The 21,390-nt window shown below is 49.8% G+C and overlaps 1 protein-coding gene across 1 annotated transcript in view; it reads right to left on the bottom strand.

The window, feature by feature from the left end:
• Positions 1 to 513: 513 nt before the first annotated feature.
• Positions 514 to 21,390, bottom strand: part of TIMP2 (TIMP metallopeptidase inhibitor 2) — a 52,969-nt gene continuing 32,092 nt past the window's right edge. The window contains exons 2-5 of the mRNA XM_043905338.1: positions 16,050 to 16,150; positions 13,659 to 13,767; positions 4,916 to 5,040; positions 514 to 3,460 (exon numbers count right to left, since the gene is read on the bottom strand). Of these exons, the coding sequence (XP_043761273.1) occupies positions 3,263 to 3,460; positions 4,916 to 5,040; positions 13,659 to 13,767; positions 16,050 to 16,150 (533 nt within the window). The 3' untranslated portion in view covers positions 514 to 3,262. The remainder of the gene's footprint in view (positions 3,461 to 4,915; positions 5,041 to 13,658; positions 13,768 to 16,049; positions 16,151 to 21,390) is intronic.

Raw genomic sequence — 21,390 nt, 5'->3', positions numbered from 1 at the left:
GGATGCAGGTCTGTTTTTGTATGTGTGTGTGTGAGTGTGAGTGTGAGATATGCTCCATAACAGAAAAGGAGATGTATGTACCAAATGAAGGGACCCTGTCCTGCCTCTTGGCCAATTTAAGAAACCATATTCACTGTCGTCTGCCCTAATTCTCTGCCACATCCCATGGAGACCTCCAAGCCCCCAGGCCTGTTTCTTAGGAGATAAACCAACCTATAGAATTCCCTGGTGGCTCAGTGGTAAAGAATCTGCCTGCCAATGCAGGAGACATGGGTTCCATCCCTGGGTCGGGAAGATGCCCCTGGAGAAGGGAACGGCTACCCACTCCTGTATTCTTGCCTGGAGAATCCCATGGACAGAGGAGCCTGGTCGGTTATAGTCTGTGGGGTCCCAAAAGATTCGGACGCGACTTAGTGACTAACCAACAGCAGACCAACCCCCACCCTCCCCTGTTCCAAAGTTAGAAAGGGGCAGCTCAGAACGTCGGAAATGACCACATGAAGACAGCCAGCATTCTCACTGATAATACTGTTTATTGTCCACGGACCGAGCGGTCACTTGAGAAAGACACAAAGCATCGGAGACATGCGCTGTCTGCTTGTCGACTTTCAACAACTCTCACGTGTTCCCAGCACAGGAAGGTCTCAAGACTTCATATTCCAGCAAAATCACATTGCCCCAAAATTGAAAAAACAAACAAACGAAAAAAAAAAATCCAAACAAAAACGAACAAGATCAACAAAGCTTTAAATTACGGCGGCAGGTCCGATATTTCTTAATACTTATCAAGCAAAGATTTGGAAATAACTACAATGTAAACTTTATTTTAAATACTTTGAGTCGCTTGCAGAAGACAAGAATAGAGGGAGGAAAGAGCAGTGCTTAGAACATAACATATAAATTAATGCCAAATGGAGAGCCTTCTTAAACTATATATATATGGCAATTATTGACTTGAGAGTATTTGAGTGGATTCTTGGCCACCATTGTGTTCTTCATCTTGACTTTTTTTTTTCCTGCTCAGCATGGCTATAAGACCAATGTGCATGGATTGAATATAAAGGCCATTTTTTAGAACCAACCTACACAAAGATTCTTTGCTCTGTAATAATTGGAACCAGAGAACAAAAAATAGGAGACAGAAAAGCAATGATACTCAAAGAACGGAAGAAAAGGTCTGAAGGAATCACCATCATAGGCTAGCTACCATGCCATATCCACTCTGGATCCAAAGCTCCCACGATGCAGAAACCTTTGGGGAAAAAAAGGTGCGAGTCTAACCCCTATCGAGGGTAATAGAAAACACAGCACAGGAATGATTACAACTGATGTCAGAAACAAACCAAAACATTAAAAAAAAAGTCAGCAGAAACAGGAGTAAATGTTACATGTGATAACACCGTACAGGAAGCAGACGGGGGTGGGGTGTTATATTGACTGCAGGGTCTGGTGTTCTTATATATACTGAAATCACACGGACTGGTCCATTATGACATCTTACAAACTTTCTATCACTGCACAACATGAAGATGCCCTTGGAGCGGGGCTGAATTCCTGGAGAGTCCCCTAGTCTGCCCTAGAAAGGGGGTCATCAAAATCTGTGCTGACCAGGCCCCCCGGCTGAGCATGGGGGCTGCATGTCACAGCGGGGGAGGGTCAGGAGTCTCAGAGGTGCTTTGGGGTCACCACAGAATAGAGCAGGCTTAGAAGATGACTTTGGGAAAACTGCAGAACGACTACTCCCAGGCCAACAGACTCCAGTTTCATTGTGTGTTTGCATAGCGTGCATGATAAACTTAGGACAGTTGACCTTTACAGCACAAGTGGGGAGAGAAAGGAGATTATCTTTACTGTTACTGAGAAATTTCTGCCTCCATTAACCCCCGATTTACTGGCATCAGGAAACTATCTTTAGGGAACAGCTAGGCTCCTTAGCTCCCTATGAAGTTTCTTAACTTGGAGATCTTTGTAATACAAGAAATATAAGCAGAGGAGGGCGGGTACACCGGTAAATTTGGGTTCACATATTCCCTAAGAATTCATCTTTAGCAGAATGAGATGTCTCTTAAAGCCGGCCACAGTATTCTGGAGGCCCAGAAAAGCCATGAGTGCTTTACTAACACCACCTCCCCGCCAAAATTCATCCTTCCCAAGGGAGATCTTCATTCTGTGCTTTGCTGACTTCACTCTGTGGAACCCCTGCACCCCCGGGGCACACTGACGGTCAGTCTTCCAGGGAGCTCACACTGTTAAAACTCTGGCACCTGCTTGGGGGGCTCTGAGGTGTGTTGGGGGACAGGGCAGGATCCAGCTTTTGATGTCTTCAAGATGTGCCAGACAGCAGGGGGAGTTCATGCCACTGGCCACACAGAGCGCCTCGCAAAGCCAATTCATGCCCCTCCACCTGGGTGCCCGAGGCCAGACAGAGGAGGGTGTGAGAGGGGCCTTAGCAGCCCAGGAACGAACTCTAGGGGCAGCCAGGCCTCCCTGGCAAACATCTACGCCAGGGCAGGACGTCACAGACTCCCTCAAGGGCTGGGCCGGGTCCTGCGGGCCGGGGATGGGACCCAAAAAACTTGGCTGGAGCTGAAGCCTGCCGCCCTCACATCTCTACGAGGCCAGGGAGGGAAGCTCCTGCTGGAATCCTGCAGATTAATATGATTAACTGGGGGTCCTTCAAGAGCAAGCCACTGGTCCAGGGCTGCTCCCGGAAGTCACAGACGCTGGGAGTCCATGGTGGGCGTGGGGGAGACAGGGGGTGCGCAGGGACCACCACCCTAGGGCCAGAGGTGTGGAAACTGCAGGAACCGAGGGACATGCCCCTCTCAGGATGAAAGGGACCTGGTAGGCCTGCTACACAGTCCGGCAATGACCCTCGAAAGTTCCCGCAAAATGTACATTTCCAGGCTCTGCCCTGACCCGGCTTGGGGACCCCAAGTGCTGTCTGCTCAGCGTTTGTGACAGTGCCAGGGCTGGGCCCAGGAGGGACACCTGTGCGTCCAGCCCTTTGCCCGCACCCAGGGACGGGAGACCGAGATGCACAGTGCCCAGGTTGGCGGATGGGGTGTGGGACCCATCTCTGCCTCCAGACCCACACCTGTGTGTTTAAAATGAAGATGGGGGTGGAGAGGAGAATCACACTAACTTAAAGCCACTTGGATGACTGTTTTTATTCATGCTGTTTCCAGGAAGGGATGTCGGAGCTGGACCAGTCTGAACTCTTGGACGCTGTCGATCGGCCCCAGGGGTGCTGGTGGCCTGCTTACGGGTCCTCGATGTCCAGAAACTCCTGCTTGGGGGGTGCTGCTCCGCGGTACCAGGCGCAGGAGCCGTCACTTCTCTTGATGCAGGCGAAGAATTTGGCCTGGTGTCCGTTGATATTCTTCTCCGTGACCCAGTCCATCCAGAGGCACTCATCCGGAGAGGAGATGTAGCATGGGATCATGGGGCATCGCGTGATCTGGGAAGGGGGACATGAGGTGGATTCAGCTGGGGACCGAGGCCACTCGTGGGGCGTCTCCAGAACCTGGCCTTCACCTGGTGAAGGTGTTCAAGGGCAGTGTGCAGAATGAATGACCAGGTAAGTGCAGCAGGGAAGGAGGGAGGGAACCTGCTCCATCAGTAGGCTTTCCTGAGCCCCAGACTCTCCAAGTGGCAGCAGGCAGCCTGTCCAAGACAGGACAGAAACCTTTCTGTACCCCCTAGCTACTGTAAGCTCGCCTTCCACTTTGTGCCATCTGGTCTACCTTCTCTGAGCACAACAAACCGGCTTCAGCTTAGCCCCACCTTCCAGAGAGTTTAACAACAACAACAATAAAGGGCCTTGAGAGACTTCCCTCATGGGCCAGTGGTTAAGACTCTGCACGTCCACGGCAGAGGGCATGGGTTCAATCCCTGGTCAGGGAACTAAGATCTCACATGCCTCATGGCACAGCTAAAAATAAGGAAGGGGACGTCTCATAATATATAAATAAAACAAAAACAATAGAGTTTTGACTATCAGACAGGTTCAACTCAAGTAAAAAGAACAGCGTCTTGCTCCCAAGCACACAGATGCTTCGAGGGGATCAGCAAGGATGAATAGCGTCTTGGTAAAAGAACCTGAGTCCACGGGAGGGTGCAAACCTTCAGGCCGTGCAAAGAAAAAGGAGGAACTTGTTTTCTTTTTTTTTAACTTCACCTTAGGCACAGAGGAGTTTGCTAGACTTACAAGTAGTTGTGGGTCAGAATTCACACTGTGAACAAGCTAAGGGCTGGGCTAGCGAGCATCTACCAGGATGGGCAGGAAGGAGACAGAAGCAGTGTGAACCGGCACAGGCCAATCTCTGGGCCACACCGGGCCCAGACTCACATCCTGTGCTGGGGCTGGGGGAGGGGCGGCGGGGACCGAGGGATATTAGGAGACAACAGAATGGGACCCTGGGGGCCACGCAGACCTCACCTTCTATGGCTGCATCTAAGCGTTTGCGCTGCTATAACTGTGTTTGGCACCACCTCTGGGGTGCTTTCAAGAAGAAAGGCAGGGGCTTCAGGGGTTCTCAACACACAGACCCCATATCTACATGGACCCATGTGTGGAAATGGCTGGTACACTGGCAAAACCATAACATCTGGGATGTTCTTTCACAAGGCACGCCAAGTCTCTGCATTTGTGCATTTGTAGAAAGACATTCCTAAGGCCCATGTTCTGCCCACAAAACTCCTCCTGCTAGAAGGCTCCCTTCCTAGAAGCTGCAGCCTACGTGGTCAGATTCCCCTTACCTCCCAAAGGTCCCTGGCTGGACACCCTCACTTGTGGGCAGACCATACCTCCCCAGAGCCCTGTCCTAAGTCAGGACCCTGTGGATTGAGAGGCCCTGGGAAAGTCAGGGATCAACCCCCGGCAGTCCACCTGGAGGAGGTGGTGGCAGCTTACCTTGCACTCACAGCCCATCTGGTACCTGTGGTTCAGGCTCTTCTTCTGGGTGGTGCTCAGGGTGTCCCAGGGCACGATGAAGTCACAGAGGGTGATGTGCATATTGCCATTCCCCTCGGCCTTCCCTGAGGAGACAGGGGTCACCAAGCTCAGAATGAAATTACGGGGTCTCTTCTTTTTCCTGCATCTGGATGAGACTCAGGCATAGGGAGTGTTAGTTCTGACAGTACCCTGGGCCGTAGGCTATTTTGTGTACCCTCCAAAACTCCAAGATTGAAGCCCTGACCCCTAGCACCTCAGGATGTGTGACTCTATAGAGAGAGAATGTCTTTAAAGAATTGATTAAAATGAGGTCATTAGGGTGTGTCCGAATCCAGTAGGTGCCCTTGTAAGAGGAAGAGATTAGGACACAGACAGACACAGAGGGATGACCATGTGGGGACCCGGAGAAACTGGCCATCTACAATCCATGGAGAGTGGCCTCAGAAGAAACCAACTCCGTCAACATCTTAATCTTGAATTTCCAGCCTCCAAAATTGTGAGAATATACATTTCTACTGCTTAAGGCCTCCAGTCTATGGTTTTTGTTATAGCAGCCTGAGCGGACTCATACACCATGGAATATTTATTCTGAGTATAAGAATGCAAGCTCACTGTAGAAAACTTAAGAAAGTAACTTTTAAAAACATCTCTCTTTTCATTACCTAGAGCTAACATTCTGATGCATTTCCTTTCAATATTCTTTTATGCGCATGTATTCAAGTGAAAAATGTCACTGTTGTATGTAGATTATATTGCTTCTTGTGTTTTTTTCCACCAAATATTTATTCACAAGCATTTCCTCCATTTGACATTGAACCTGTAATTCTGGGTTGTTCCATTATGAACAATAAGAGCAGAATTTTATAAAATCAGCAATCTGCCCTAAATTCCCTGTATTGGGCATGATGAGATGCTTGATAAGACACAGTTCGCACCTTAGACTCCTAACTCAGCCCCCTTCCTCCTTTTGTGAAGAGTTCTCACTGGTGACAGCCCAGGCATTAGCAGAGCAGAAGAAAAAGACAGACCAGTATGTATTCTGGTGAATGACAGGACCTAATGAGGGCCAGGGAGGTTGTCTAAAATCTCGTCCTTCCTGTTACAATGGCACCTTGTCAAGAGACACAGATGCCCAGTGATGACACCAGAGCCTGGCAGAGAGTGACACGCGACTCCCTGAGAGGCAGACAGGAGCCCCAGGCTGCACCCTGGGCATCTTGGCTTGACAAAGCTGCAGCACTTCCAACTTAATGATCTCAGGCACAGCCCTGGCCACCAACAATCACTAATAGAAACACAACTCAGCGAGTGCTGATGCAGACAGCCTATCCTCTGCATCCCGTCAGGAGGAAGTGAAACAGAAACCCGTCATCAGGGGAAAGACATCAGCTTGCCTGAGGCTGCACGTGGCACCAATGACATCCTTTGTGTTGGGCAGGTGGCAGGCAGCACTCCCCAGGTGTGAATTTTCCTGCTCTTCTTTCTGTCTTAACCATACCTCTAACCTTCAAGCCTTCTATTTTTTTCTTGGACTTGTCTGACATTCCAGGTAAAGTAAAGGATCAAGAAGCAGGAGGACTCCTTGACTGCATTCATTCTGATCCTAATAACTAAAAAAAAGATGTGTCTGGGTGACCTTAAGCTTCAAAAACAGCTGCAATTTTTTCTAGACCTGATGCTGAAGCTGATGCTCCAATACTTTGTCCGCCTGATGCGAACAGCTGACTCACTGGAAAAGACCCTGATGTTGGGAAAAATTGAAGGCAGAAAGAGAGGAAGGCGACAGAGGATGAGATGGTTGCGTGGCATCACTGATTCAATGGACACAAACTTGGGCACACTCCAGGAGATGGTGAGGGACAGGGAGGCCTGGCGTCCATAGGGTTGCAAAGAGTTGAACGCAACTTGACAACTGAACACACACACACAGCCATTATCTAAAGCGTACAGAATAGACAGGGAGCTAAATGGACAATGGCAAGTAACTCTTTCCTATATCTTGGTTTCTTCTGGCACTGACCTTGCCCGGCCTGGTCATTCATTAGAGGCAGGCTGAGTATTCATTCCAGTCCCTCCCTCCAAACTTAGGTAGCAACTTCCACTGCATCATGTGACTGGCATTAGTCTCCCACGTCACATTGTTCTTTGCCTTTCTTGCATATCATGTTCTTTAATCAGGTCATAAGCACAAAGGGTAATGGTTGTGTCTTAATCCTTTTTTATCCATAGTTCCTTGAACATAATAATGGCTCAGTAAAAGTTTACTGATGATGACATGGTTATTTGTTCTAACAATGTGTTTCAATATCTTTTTTTTTGCTGTTTTCCTTTTTAAGCCTTTTCACCACCAGTTCAAGCTTCCACAGAGAGTGGGCAAAGGCACAGCATGGAGATGAAATGCAATTTTTTTCTTTTTAAAAAAATTTTGTTTACTTATTTTGGGCTGTGCTGGATCTTTGTTGCTGCGTGAGGGTTTTCTCTAGTTGCAGCAAACAGGGACTACTCTAGTTGTAGAGAGTGCATGGGCTTCTCACTGCAGTGGTTTCTTTTCTGCAGAGCACGGGCTTCAAAAGTTGTAGCATGAAGGCTTAGTAGTTGTGGCACACAGGCTTAGTTGCTCTGCAGCATATGGGATCTTCCCAGACCAGGGATAGCACCCATGTCCACTGCATTGCCAGGCAGATTCTTGACCACTGCACCACCAGGGAAGTCTGAAAATGTGTATTTTCAATGGCCCCAGTTCCCAGTTCCCATTAGCTTTAAATGTCATGTGTAAATGGTGCAGCATCTCAGAATGTTAAGAAGAGATGCCTTTCAGTAGAGATAATTAAGACTTGATTTGGTACGTGAGCATCTGTCTGCCTTGGAAAAAAGCAAAGTCTTTCTTGGACACAGAAAAGCAGGAATTAATTAAAATTTGTAACTGAGGGTTGTATGTTTACTTTTTTCCGGAGATGAGGACTGGAGAAGAAAATGACAGGGCCGATTCTGTAACAGTTCCTGAACACAAGCGTCTCACGGTGCCAACTCGACATGTGAAGCTGAGTCATCAGCCCAGGAGGAGGTGGGCTGCCCCAGGCTGTGTGGTCACTCGTGGGGCCGCAGCCAGCACTAGCTGAGTGGTTTTCTGTGCCCCGTGATTCTTGGTTAGCCCGTTGTGACTCCAGGAAAACAAGATCTAGATTCTGTGCTTCAGAAAGTAAACACCAGATTGAACCCAGAGCTGTCTCACTGAGCCAGGGAACGAAGCTGGCTTAGAGAGGTTCCTCTGTAATGGTGTGAGTCAGTAGCCAGTGGAAGGGCCTTTTATTAATCTTACGTTCCATGGCCAGTTAGGAAACTAAAATGTGCCCCGTGTTGCCTGCTTCCAATGTGAAATGTATGGTAGCTTAAGACGATAGCTTCTCGGGTGGCACAGGGGTAAAGAATCCGCTTGCTGATGCAGGAGACACAGGAGATGCAGATTCAATCCCTGGGTCAGAAGATCCCTTGGAGAAAGGAATGACAACCCACTCCAGTATTCTTGCCTGGAAAATTCCATGGACAGAGAAGTCTGGCAGACTGGAGTTCACGGGGTTGCAAACAGTAGGACATGACTGAGCGTGCTCGCACTAAGGTGACAGGCACACACTTATCAACTGAGAGCATCTTCAAACATTTGTAGTTTTTCTTATAAGTGGAGCTACAGTTTGGATGCTTTCACGGGTAATAAGTTTCTGAAATGTGTGTGGCAGTTACTTGTATAACTGTTTTCTCATTCAGCCTGGGGACAACCGAAAGGGCTTGGGTGTGGGAGCAGTTTCACAGGTCATGTACATATTACATGTTAAATAGTCTTTGATGGCAGATATGAACAGCTGAGATGACACGTGAGTGAAAATAAATGTTATCAGAGAGTGACTGAAATTATGAGGCTTTCTGTGTTTGACTCACCATGCTCCGTTTGGACATGAAGCCTTTCCCTTTCAGAAAAGGGTCTGAGCACAACGGATGTTCCTATCACATCTCCCAAAAGGAAGAAAAGCAACTACCAGCAAAACAATCATCGCACCACCCTCCACGCCTGTCCTGGATCCACCTTCTTAGCAGTCCCATGGTTTCCTTGCACTCCTGGGATAAGCAGGGAAGGATAGGACCCAAGCCCCATGCTCCAGAGAGACCTTGCCAGGGCTCCTGACTGCTGGACATAAGCCCTCTCCCCGTCCTGCCCTGGGATCCAGCCAGAAGGCCTTGCGGTCTGGACCACCCATCTCGTGGAATAAAAGAGCAGTGCCACACTCCTCAGGATCTCTGGGCAAAAAGCAGGTCTGACTGCCCGGGAAGGGCCCCAGCAGATGAAAATCATGCCCAGAGGCCACTGTGTGAGGGGGTGACTGACCCTGGCTGCTAGGGCTCAGGCCTCCTGAGTCTGTGCAGACTGGCTCTTTGGCACCTCTAGAACAAAAGGTCTGCCTCTGACCCAGAGCAGGGCAGGTTCTCAGCCCTGGCTGTGCACTGGACTCACCTGGGGAGCTTTACCAATGCTCTGGGGGTGGGAGGCACCCCCAGAGATGGTGCTTGAATTGGTCTGGGGAGCTGCCTGGGCATCAGGAGTTTTGCAAACTCACTGTGGAATTCCAAAGAGCAGGGGAGGTGGAGGACCGCTGGGCTAGGCGTCAGGGCAGCGAGACTGCTAAACCTGGACCAGTGATGGAAGAAGCGGAGTGTAACAGACCAGGAGTCATGCTGTTGTTGTTGTTTGTTGTCCAGTCGTGTCCGACTCTTTTGCAGCCCCATGGACTGCAGCCCAATAGGCTCCTCTGTCCGCGGGATTTCCCAGGCAAGAATGGGTCGCATTCCCTTCTCCAGGGGATCTTCCTGACCCAGGGATGTAACCTGTCTTGCATTGGAAGACAGATTCTGTACCACTGAGCCACCAAGGGTTAGGCTGAAAGTGAAAGTCGCTCAGTCTGTGTCTGACTCTGCGACCCCATGGCCTATACAGTCCATGGAATTCTCCAGGCCAGAATACTGGAGTGGGTAGCCTTTCCCTTCTCCAGGGGATCTTCCCAACTCAGGGGTCGAACTCAGGTCTCCCGCATGGCAGGCGGATTCTTTACGAGCTGAGCCACCAGGCAAGCCCAGGGTTAGGCGAACCAGGGTCTAATTTCTGGCAGCACCACAGCACCACTCCCTGGCAGTGTGATGCCAGCAGGGATGTGTTGAGAAACGCCTAACCAGTAGTTCTCCTGGGATTAAGTGTGTAGCATTTGAATTCTGTGGTGTCAATACTCCTACCCTGGCCAACTTCAAGCTACCAACATGACATCAACCAAAGTTTAGTCACTGGTCTGAAAGTGGGTCCAGGCACACACCACGGGGCCTGAGCCCATGGCTCCATCCTCTACTCCTCAGTTTTCCTCATCTATAAAATGGGGTCATGATGGGGGTAAGTGAAGATTAAGTGGAACCCACATGAAAAGCATTTGACGAACATCAGTGCCAGGAAAAGGGCACTTCTATTTCTATTAACAGGAAGCTGGTGGGGCCTGATGTAGAAGCCTTTAAGACAGAGCCTCAGCGTGGGTAAGGATTCACCTGTGCATGTCTGGAAGCAGACGCAGGCCCAGACCAAAGTTACCTTCCCACCAGGAGCCACCGGCAACAGGATGCGGGCTCTCACTCCTTGAATAAGGGCTTCTGCAGCTCTGCAGTTTGGCCACATAGCCCCTAGAGGGCAGTGTGGAGACCCAGAGGGATGGCTGAGGCTCTCATATTAAAGGGTGTTACTGCCAAAATCACTGCAGATGGTGACTGCAGACATGAAATTAAAATACGCTTACTCCTTGGAAGAAAAGCTATGACCAACTTAGACAACATATTAAAAAGCAGAGACATTACTTTGCCAACAAAGGTCCGTCTGGTCAAAGCTATGGTTTTTCCAGTAGTCATATATAGATGTGAGAGTTGGACTATAAAGAAAGGTGAGTGCCAGAGAATTGATGCTTTTGAACTGTGGTGTTGGAGAAGACTCTTGAGAGTCCCTTGGACTGCTAGGAGATCCAACCAGTCCATCCTAAAGGAGATCAGTCCTGGGTGTTCATTGGAAGGACTGATGCTGAAGCTGAAACTCCAATACTTTGGCCACCTGATGTGGAGAGCTGACTCTTTTGAAAGGACCCTGATGCTGGGAAAGATTGAGGGCTGGAGGAGAAGGGGACGACAGAGGATGAGATGGTTGGATGGCATCACCGACTCAGTGTACATGAGTTTTGCTAAACTCCGGGAGTTGGTGATGGACAGGGAGGCCCGGTGTGCTGCGGTTCATGGGGTCGCAAAGAGTCGGACATGATTGAGCAACTGAACTGAACAGTGAGTAAAACATTAAAAACTTAGGAAAGAAAAACATTATGCTGAGGGAAGCCAGACACAAAGGACCATATATTACATGAGTCCATTTATAAGAAAGTCCAGTATAAAGAAATCTAGAGATGAGTGGTGGCTGAGAGCTGGGGGTGGGGGGAGAATGGCAGTTAGGAAGGTAATAGCTAAAAGGTACAGGGTTTCTTTTAGACCATGGTGATGATTGCACTCTAACCCTTGAATTATACATTCAATAATAAATACACCCTGACCCTTGAATTAACACATTTTAAATAACAGATGTTCAGAATAAGACATTTAGGAAGTTCAGGAGGCTTTCTAAAAGAAGGAAAAAACTCCTTAAATATAATCTCTTTCAATATTTTTATTTAGTTTAGTTATTTGGCTGGGCTGGGTCTTAGTTACCGCACGCAGGATCTTCAATGTTTAGTTGTAGCGTGTGGGATCCAGCTCCTGACCAGGGATCGTACCCTGGACCCCGGCATTGGGAGCTCGGAGTCTTAGCCACTGGACCACCAGGGAAGGCCCCACCGTCACACCTACATCAACTGCAATAAATGAAATTAAAGCCCCAGCTCTTCAGTTGCACCAGCCACAGGTCTCAAGTGCTCAGTAGCTCACTGACCAGCTCAGACATAGGGCATTTCTGGCATCAGTGGAGGTCTGGTTAGACCTGTAGGTCTCAACTCGGGGTGATCCTGCTCCCCACCACAGGGAACATTTGGTGATGTGGAAGACCCCATGACTGGGGGGAGGATGTGACAGCAATTAATGGGTAGAAGCCACGTATGCATGCATGTTCAGTCGTGTCTGACTCTGCGACCTCATGGATTATAAGGCTGCCAGGCTCCTCTGTCCATGGGATTTTCTGGGCAAGAATACTGCAGTAGGTTGCCATTTCCTACTCCAAGAAGTCACAGATGCAGCTAAGTATTCTCCGTGCATAGGACAAGCCTGCCAGCAAAAAATGGTCTCAAATATCAATAGTACTGATTTTGAGAAGCCCTGTTCTAGACCCTGGGGGTGCAAGCTAGTGGGGCAGGCAGAGGAGGCAATGGAAAGAAGTAAAGGGATTTCTGTATCAATTCTGGTCCATCCATAGTAATAAATATATCATACTAATGTTAAGATGTTAATAACAGAGGAAGCTGTAGGAAGACCTGAGATAGCTGGCTATACTGTACTAACTTGCTCAAGTTTTCTGTAAATCTTTAACTGTTCTAAGAAATAAAATCTAGTGATAATAAGAAAAAAAAGTAAAGTCATTTTCTGTAAGACTAAAAGAATAAAAACTTTAAAAGAGATGCAAGGATAAAATTGTGGTCTATCCACACAGCAGAATATTATTCAGCCTGAAAAAAGGAGGAAATTCTGACACTTGCTGCAACATGGGTGACCCTTGAGGACATTATGCTCAGTGAAATAAGCCCATCACCAAAGGACAAATTGTGCTAGAATCCACTTTTATGATATCCCTGGAGGAGTCAGATTTCACAGGGACAGAAAGCAGAACACCGGTTGCCAGGGGCTGTGGGAAGGGGAGTTTAATGTGCACAGAGTTTGTTTGGGAAAATGAAAGCGTTCTGAAGACGGATGGTGGTGATGCTTGAGCAACAATGTGAATGTGCTTTATGCTGCTGAACTAAAATCGGCTAAAATGGTAAACTTTATGCTAGGTATATTTTATCACAATAAATGAAAGAGGGATACGATGAACAAAGGAATGGGTGAGTAGCACACATAGTAATGTTAAGAGATTTAAAACAAGGTTTTGGGACTTCTCCAGCAGTTCAGTGACTAAGGCTCCGAGCTCCCAATGCAGGGGGGGCCTGGGTTCAATCCCTGGTCAGGGCACTAGCTCCCACATGCCGCAGTGAGGAGTCCTTATGCCACAACTGAAGATCTCGTGTGCTGCAACAAAGATCGAAGATCCTGCATGGTCGCAACTGAGACCTGGCACAGCCAGATAAATAAAAAACTACCAAAAAAGATAATAAAACCAGGTTTCAACTCTGCCTTCCGCTTCCTGCCCAGCCTTGAGCACTTCCAGCCTCTCACCTCTCTGTGTCCACCTGACCTCAGATTTCCTATGAATACTGGTTTACTCTATTCTTTCTCTTAAGTCACATTGGTTCCACTATTCTAACAAGGGGAATGTGGAGGACGGTTGAAAATTTATCAGTCCTCTGATGGGAAAAATCAGGGAAATCTCAAGACTTCTGAGTAGCACTGTGTGTATCATGTGTGTTGTCAAGGCTCTGGTTCACCTCCAGCCGCCCCACCTCCACTCCCCTGGACACCCTTGAAGAGCATCCCATGCCCATATCTGCGTACACACCTGCAATGAGATACTCCTTCTTTCCTCCAATGTCCAGCGAGACCCCACACACCGCAGAGGAGGGAGCTGTGTAGATAAACTCTATGTCCTTGTCAGGTCCCTTGAACATCTGGAAAAAGGAGGATGAGGAACATAAGTGAACGTGGGCAGCACAGCCAGGAATCCGGATGCCTCCCTGAACACGTGCCCCAACCTGCACCCAGGGTACTGCCAGCACGGAAAAGGGATGGGGATGCACCGGTCAGACAGGCTGGAAGATGACAATTCCTAACGCACAGAGTTCCTCGGAATCACTGTGATTCACTGCCTAGTGTGGCAGCGTCACCAGGCTGGGGATGACCTGGTCATCCAGAAGGACCCGCCTCAGACACACCTGCCTTCCCAACCACGGGTGAGGTCATCACAGAATCTCCAGGGAGGGGCTTGGATACCTCCAGGTGATTCTGACCCACCACGGAGGACAGCCACTTTCGTCTCTCTCCAGGAATTCTGATCAAGTACTGGCTACTTGATGCCAGGGCAGAGAGGCACTTCTTAATTAGGATGTAACTCCCTGGGCAAGGGGAGTTCAACTTGAGATTTCCCTTGAGCCCCTTGGGAACAGACTTGCTGCTCAGGAGAAGGGGTGCACTGTTCCAGGGTCTGGGCAGGAAGTGAGAAAGCCCCAGCCAGTGGGTTCCTGCTGCCCCACCAGGGACAGTGACAGGCGGAGACGTGAGCATGGGCTGAGAACTGCCCTCCACTCCGGTTTTGGGGGTGCAGCTCGCTGGCAGCCAGGTGAGTGGGGGTGGAGGTAATGGAAAGGAGAGGGCACACACGCGCCAGGACCAACACAACACAGGCGGCCAAACAGCACCGTGGAACACACACAACCAAGGCTCCACAATTCCACACGAACCTCATCAGGACTCTTGCTGTGGCTAAACCCAGGGTAATAGCACTGGTTGGTTTTGGGGGAAGAGAGCTTCAAGAAGCAAACCCAAATGGAACAGGGTCATCCCAATGTCACGATGAACCAGCTTTGCAAGAGCTATACCCCAACCCATGCCAAGAAAGGTTACGAATGACGTCTGTCACCAAAGGGCTGAAGGTGCTTCCTTGGTGTCAACACCTCCCTTTTCATAACCCCACAGTGGGTCATTAGAGCAGAGATACTGTCTTAACTGCTTCATAAATAGAGATGTTGGCACTGAAAGACCGGGGCACCCCTTTAAATGACACAGACTTAATGATTAAGCATTTTGCTGACCTTCTGGTAACATGTATATTCTATTTTTGTAACAATATGGATGGCTACAATGACTAACCAGGTCACAAAGCTGTCTCTCCTGCTAGAGCCTGGAATCTTCTTCCCTCTTACAGACCAAGTTTTGTGGTTGTTCAGTTGCTAAGTCGTGTCCGACTCTTTGCGACCCCATGGACTACAGCACGCCAGGCTCCCCTGTCCTTCACTATCTCCCCTAGTTTGCTCAAATTCACATCCATTAAGTTGGTGATGCCATCTAACCATCTTGTCCTCTGCCACCCATTTCTCCTTTCGTCTTCAATCTTTCCAGCATCATGGTCTTTTCCAAGTTAGTTACTATCAACAACAATAACCTTCCATTAGCACTGGTCCTGTCCTCCCAACCTCCCCCGTGTCTTCCCTCCCTCCCTCCCAAATACGGGCTCCTTGCCATATGATCTTGAACAATATTCACATTCTGAAAAACTGACAAATACCAGCCACCTTCCCCTGGGGCTATAGCCCCCAACGCCTCCAGTCCTACCCAGCCTGGCAAAGCATCTTCTCCATCATCGGCCGGGCTGCCAAGTCCATGTCTTCCCTAACTCCCCTCTCTTAGGTAATGTCCCAGCACACCTCTCCATAGGAGCCGTCCTCTCTCCAAATCCTCACACCTCTTGAAAGTAAAGCTAACCAGGCAAGACTGGAGCCCACTCGCACTTTGGGGGAGTTAGGTCATCTGCCCCATTAGTTGCGGGCTCCCAGAAACAATGGCCAAGTTCCCACTGCCTTTGAACCCACCCACCATGGAAGAGGCGGAGAGGCACTCATGGAAAGTTCCACAGAAGCTGTAAAGCTGGTACCTTAATGCTGAAGCTCTGCCACTGACTTACATCCATCGGAATGAAGACAACACATTTCTGGAAGAACTGAGCTGAGGGGAACATGCCACATGCACACAATTTCTCTGGCATTTACAGATTAAGGAAAATCAGATCTACCTGCAGCTTGATGCCCCTGCTCCTCACTGTCCGCCCCCAGCCCCTGGCGTGGTTGCACCAGTTCTAGGGGCCTAGAGGTGCAATGAGACAGCGGGACACCCTGCCATGCTCCCAAACCTCCCGAAGCTCTGCCGGACACAGCAACCCCAGGACGGTCACCGGTACCTTTATCTGCTTGATCTCATACTGAATCCGCTTGATGGGGTTGCCGTAGATGTCATTGCCAGAGTCCACCTCCTTCTTACTGACTGCTTTGGCTCTGATCACTGCAAAACAAAGATGCAAAGGTGAGCAGAGTCCCCCGCAAGACCGTCCTGGCTCCGAGGTTGGGGGGGGAGGAGGTGGCAGCAGGGAGGCGGGAGGCGAGAGGCCAGGTAATCCCAGCCTGGGCGTAGCCCTGGACTCCACCCAGAGGTGGCAGACCAGGAATGAAGCCAGAGTCCCCCACTGACAGGACCCTGGAGCAGCTCTTGTCCCTCAAGACCTGGGGTTTGCTGAGGCCATCACTGATTTGAACAAGGATCACTGTGGATCTCACTCTTTGGGACTCTGGGGCTTTTCTCCCTTTCTTTCCAATGGGTATGTGTCAGTGGCTGGGAAAGCAGAAAAGCACACTGACGGGCCTCCCATCCTGATCACGCAGTTAAGGATGGTTGAGAGTCCTACCCTGCCCCCCTCCTCCCATAGCCTTCGGTCAATCAGGCTTTTTCAGGCTGAAGGTAGAGGGGGAGTTACCTTCCTGCAAGAGTCCGATCGTATTTAGGTTGGGGGTCTGACATCAAAAAAGCCTATCCTGCCAGCCTCTGAATCTGTCCTCTACATGTCCCTGAGAAAAGTCCTGGGGCTGCTTTTTGTAATAACACATTCTACCAGAGGCAACGGCAGAGGAAGGTCGAACATTTTAACCCAAAGGGCATGGAACAGGAGGAGGAGACATTTGAGAGCATCTGTGGCAGACAAAAGGGACAGATGCCGAGGGAAAAGGCCAAAACACAAAGAGGGTTGGTCCTGGACCTTGACACGAGATGGAGGAGAGGGGAAGAGGTCAGGCTGGGAAGGTTCTGGAATGTTCCCTGAGGTCTGAGGCTGCGCTGGGGCCTGCAACCCAGGGCTTCCTACTAGCAATTAAGCCAGGACCCTGCTCTGCCCCGTAACCTGACAGGCAGGGTCAGCAGCTCGTGTTGTCACTTGGGCAGAGCCCTCCCTCCCTTTTTTCATTTTGAGGCTCATCAGCTGGTGGCACAGGCTGCTTAATGGCTTTTAAAGCTTTGTCCTTCAAGATTCGGCTGTTCAGGGTCCCTGTGGACGAGTGTCACGTGAGCATGGGTGTGAGCAAAATAGAGAACAAGGCGCAGACAGGGCCTGGCTTGGAGGAGCCTCCCACCCTCCACCCCAGTGAGCGGCTGGGATCTCAGGGCCCCTGGCCAGGGCTGTCTTTTCCTGCAGAGCAGGGAGGTCCAGGACACGGACCCCCATCTGTGCCCACCCCCCTGGACCCCCCAAATGCTCCCTGGACCCCAGCCTGGCACCAGAGCCCCACGCCACAGCTCCAGTGCCCCGCCCCGCCCCAAAGCCATCCTTATTTTTCCTTCTGTTGGCGCTGAGTCATGACTGGCCGAGGCCACAGGTTCCTGTTTCCCAGGCTGAGCCAGGCCCCAACCTACAAAGCCACATCCAGGAAATGCCAAGTGGTGGGCCACGCCAGAACAAAAGGCCTTGCCCTTGTAGCAGGTCATCCTGATCCCAATGTTCCTTCCCACCCCTCCACCCATCTTCCCACCCCAGCACGTGTTACCTTTTCACTGTTATACCCCATCCAGCTCAAACATCTTCCTTGGCTGCCCACTGCTGTCCTCTAAAACAGAAGACTCCTTGCAACCTGGTACCAGCCAGTGACTATTTCAGCTGCCTTGGTGGTCACCCACTCTTGTTTGTCCTGACAGTCCATAATACTTCCTGAATCTGAACCTGCCCAGGTGTCCATATTTTCAGCCCTGAATGCCATCTCCTCTCTGCCTGGAGAACTTCTATTCATCCTTCAAGACCGAGCTGAAATAGCCCTTGTCCATCTTCTCTATGGGAAATCCTGTCCTCTCCTGGCACTTGGTATATTCCACACCTCTCATCCATTTTACTATAAACACCTGTACCCTTGTTTACCCAAAGCCCAGGGAGCTTCTTACAGGCAGAAGCTACGTTCGAACCACAGAACAGTTAGCACTATTTGCTGAGCTGAACCTGAGATACCTGGATGGCAACACAGGTGAGGTTTGTCTCGGTCCCTCTTACCACCTGCCTAGTCTATACCTTATTGCAACACTGCACAAAAGTTTTTATGCGAAGCAGTAAACATTAGATCAGTCTATCTTGTTTGCTCTTCCGCAGTATCGTCCTCAGCGCATGCTATTAAACGAATCAGGACCATCCGAAGGAGATCACGGGTCTAGAAGAAGCAATGCTGCCAAACTGTATTATGGTACACCCAATCCTGCATGCTTTTTGAAACTTTTTGGTACTGCTTTTCAGAGGTCCAGCACTCTGCACAATGCTTACTGCTTTATAGGTGTTCAGTAAACACTCTGCTGACCATCAGAAAACAAGCAAAAAGTCAAAACTACCATGAGGTAGCACCACTCATCAGTCAGAACGGCCATCGTTAAAAAGTCTACAAATAACAAATGCTGAAGAGGGTGTGGAGAAGAGGGAACCCTCTACACTGCTGGTGGGAATGTAAGCTGGGGCAGCCACTATGGAAAACAGGATGGAGTTCCTCAAAGAACTAAAACTAGAGTTGCCCTATAATCAAGCCATTTTATTCCTGGGCATATATCTGGATAAAACTATAATTCAAAAAGATACATAGATTCCCCCTCGTGTTCAAAGCAGCACTATTTACAGCAGCCAAGAGACAGAAACAGCCCAAACGTCCACTGACAGAGGAATGGATGGAGAAGATGTGAAATGTTACTCAACCATAAAAAAGAACAAAATAATACAATTTGCAGCAACATGGACAGACCTAGACATTATCACACTAAGTGAGGCAAGTCAGAAAAAGATCAATGCCATGTGATATCACTTACATGTGGAATCCAAAAAAACCACAAATGAACAATATCTATGAAACATAAACAGACTCACAGACAGAGCAGAACTCTGGCTTTCCAGGGGGAGGGGTGTGGGGGGAGGGAGGAATTGGGAGTTTGAAATTAGCAGACGTAAACTATTATATGTAGGATAGATAAACAGCAAGCTCCTACTATACAGCACAGGGAACTATATTCAATATTTGGTGATAAATCAATCATAATGAAAAAAAGAAGATGAAAAAGAATGTATATAATATAGGCGAATCACTCTGCGGTACAGCAGAAATTAACAGCACTTAAATCAACGACACTGAAACCATTTTTTTTTTTTTTAAGGAAAAAAAGCAAAAACTACTCCCAAAGAGTCAAGAGACCCCATTCGATTCCATACAGTAAGGTCCATGCATTTTTCTCTCGTAAAAGCTCCTTAAGCTCCGGGGCAGTCTGGGTCCTTATTTGAAAGTGGGCAGCACCAGGACTCCATCCTGCCGTAGCCCCTCCCCGCGACACAGCCTCAGGGAAGCTCCCTGACCTTGCTGGGACTCAGTTACTCATTTCTGAAACGGAGAGATACCACCACACACCCTCAGGGTGAGGGAGGCGACGAAGAGCTGGGCCTAAGAGATGCCTGGCACACGATGCATGCACAACTCAGCGCAGAGCGTACACAGCACCGCGGAGGATGGCGCCGATTCCCTCTCTCCCCAGGGCGACGAGGACTTAGAAGAACTGCACCAGGCTCACTGCTCAGGCCCTGGGCATCGTGGACGCCAGTTCTGGGGCTGCTAACAGCTTCCTGGAGGACCTGCTTTGGGGCTACAGACCACACGCTTGCCTTCAAAAACTATCAGAAAAGAAGAGAGTTAAGCCTAGAACGTTCACTGGCCCCTGAGCTGCGAGCTGCCCGCAGGAAGGTCGGGGGTGGGGTGGGGAGGATCTCTGAGTGGGCTTGTCACCACCCAGGAACAGGAGTTCAGATTCTTCAGGGCCTGCGAACTGAGTCTCAATGTTTTACAGAATGCAACAGAAAGAGAAGGAAAGAAAGTGAGAAGGAAGAGAGAAAAGAGAGCTCAGTTCTATGGAAAACCTTCCCCAAAGCATCAACACCCTCCAACCTCGAAGGAGAGGGGCTGGGCACACTCCTGTCCATCTGGGCTCAGCACCCTCTGCACGGGGTGGGGGTGGGGAGACACATGTAAGCGTCGGCAAAGGAATCGATCACAGCCAGAGGATCCCATGGGCAAGCTACAGATAGCAGACCCAAAAGGAAACAGATGTCCAGGCCCCATGAGAGAGGGAGGGCAAGATGGCGTCTCGGTGGAACCCAGCCAGCCCAGCCACAGACATCCCAACCCCCAGCTTTCTGCCCCCGGCACAAGCCAGAGTGGGGACTGTCTTCCCTGCCAAGCTCAGAGTTGGGCTACCTTTTAAGTACAAACCCGGAGAGCAGGGGCCCGATTCTGTTGCCCAAAGGGAAAAAGGTGCAAGGTATTGGAAAGTCTTCAGTAACAGAGCTTGCCTTCAAGGAGATCCAATCCAGGCAAGATGGATGGATGATGGACTGGAAAACAGAGGAGCACATTGTTTCCACCTGCCAATGGCAGATAGAGGAGGAGGAGGCAAGGAGAACGTTCCAGAAACACGTTTCCTGCACCCAGCACGATGGCCATCACCCTGAACTCTAGACTGAAGCCACTCCAAGTGAGGGACGGGCCTCTCTGACACCCAGGCCATTTAAAGGACAGGGATGGGGAGTAGCGAAGAGACCTGGAGAATCTGGGAAGAAATTAAAATCGAGGCATGGACTCATGTTTACCAAACACCTGCTGCATGCTGAGCCCGGTGTCTGGCCCCGGGGCTGGGGATCAGGCTATGTCCTGTCCACCCCCACGAGCAGACAGCTCTGCTCCACCACCCCGCCCTTCAAGAACCAAAGGCAGCAGCAGGAGGGAGGGTCTTTATAAAGATCCCTGTTCTGACTGCTTTGCACCCCAAAATGATGGCCTCTCCCCGGGCTGCTCAGATTTCTGTTTCTTTCCCTTCGGTCGTGAACACAACATCTGTGTTTGAGATCAAGGGTGATTCGTTGGCTGATGAATTCACCGCCAGATGTTGGCTACTGGAATGCACAACCGTGGACTTAATTCAAAGCACACGCGACCGCAGAGCCCCCACCCCCACCCCTGGGCTGTGGACACCACACGACGTCACTTCCCCCACTAGGAGCCTGCAAAAACAATCCTTAGTCGGCCCAGCCAGATTTGGGATGGAAAAGAACGGAGTGGATGGAAAGTCAAGGTTGCGGACGACGATCCAAGGAACACAGGCAACGTTCAGACTTTGAGAGATGACGACAGCCCAGGCAAAACCCACGGAGGCCAGACTGTGCTACTGCCCTGGGTGGGGAGGCGGGGAGG

Source organism: Cervus elaphus, chromosome 5 (assembly GCF_910594005.1).
Source record: "Cervus elaphus chromosome 5, mCerEla1.1, whole genome shotgun sequence".
In the NCBI taxonomy this organism is placed as follows: Eukaryota; Metazoa; Chordata; class Mammalia; order Artiodactyla; family Cervidae; genus Cervus; species Cervus elaphus.
This window is presented reverse-complemented; position numbering and strand designations above follow the sequence as displayed.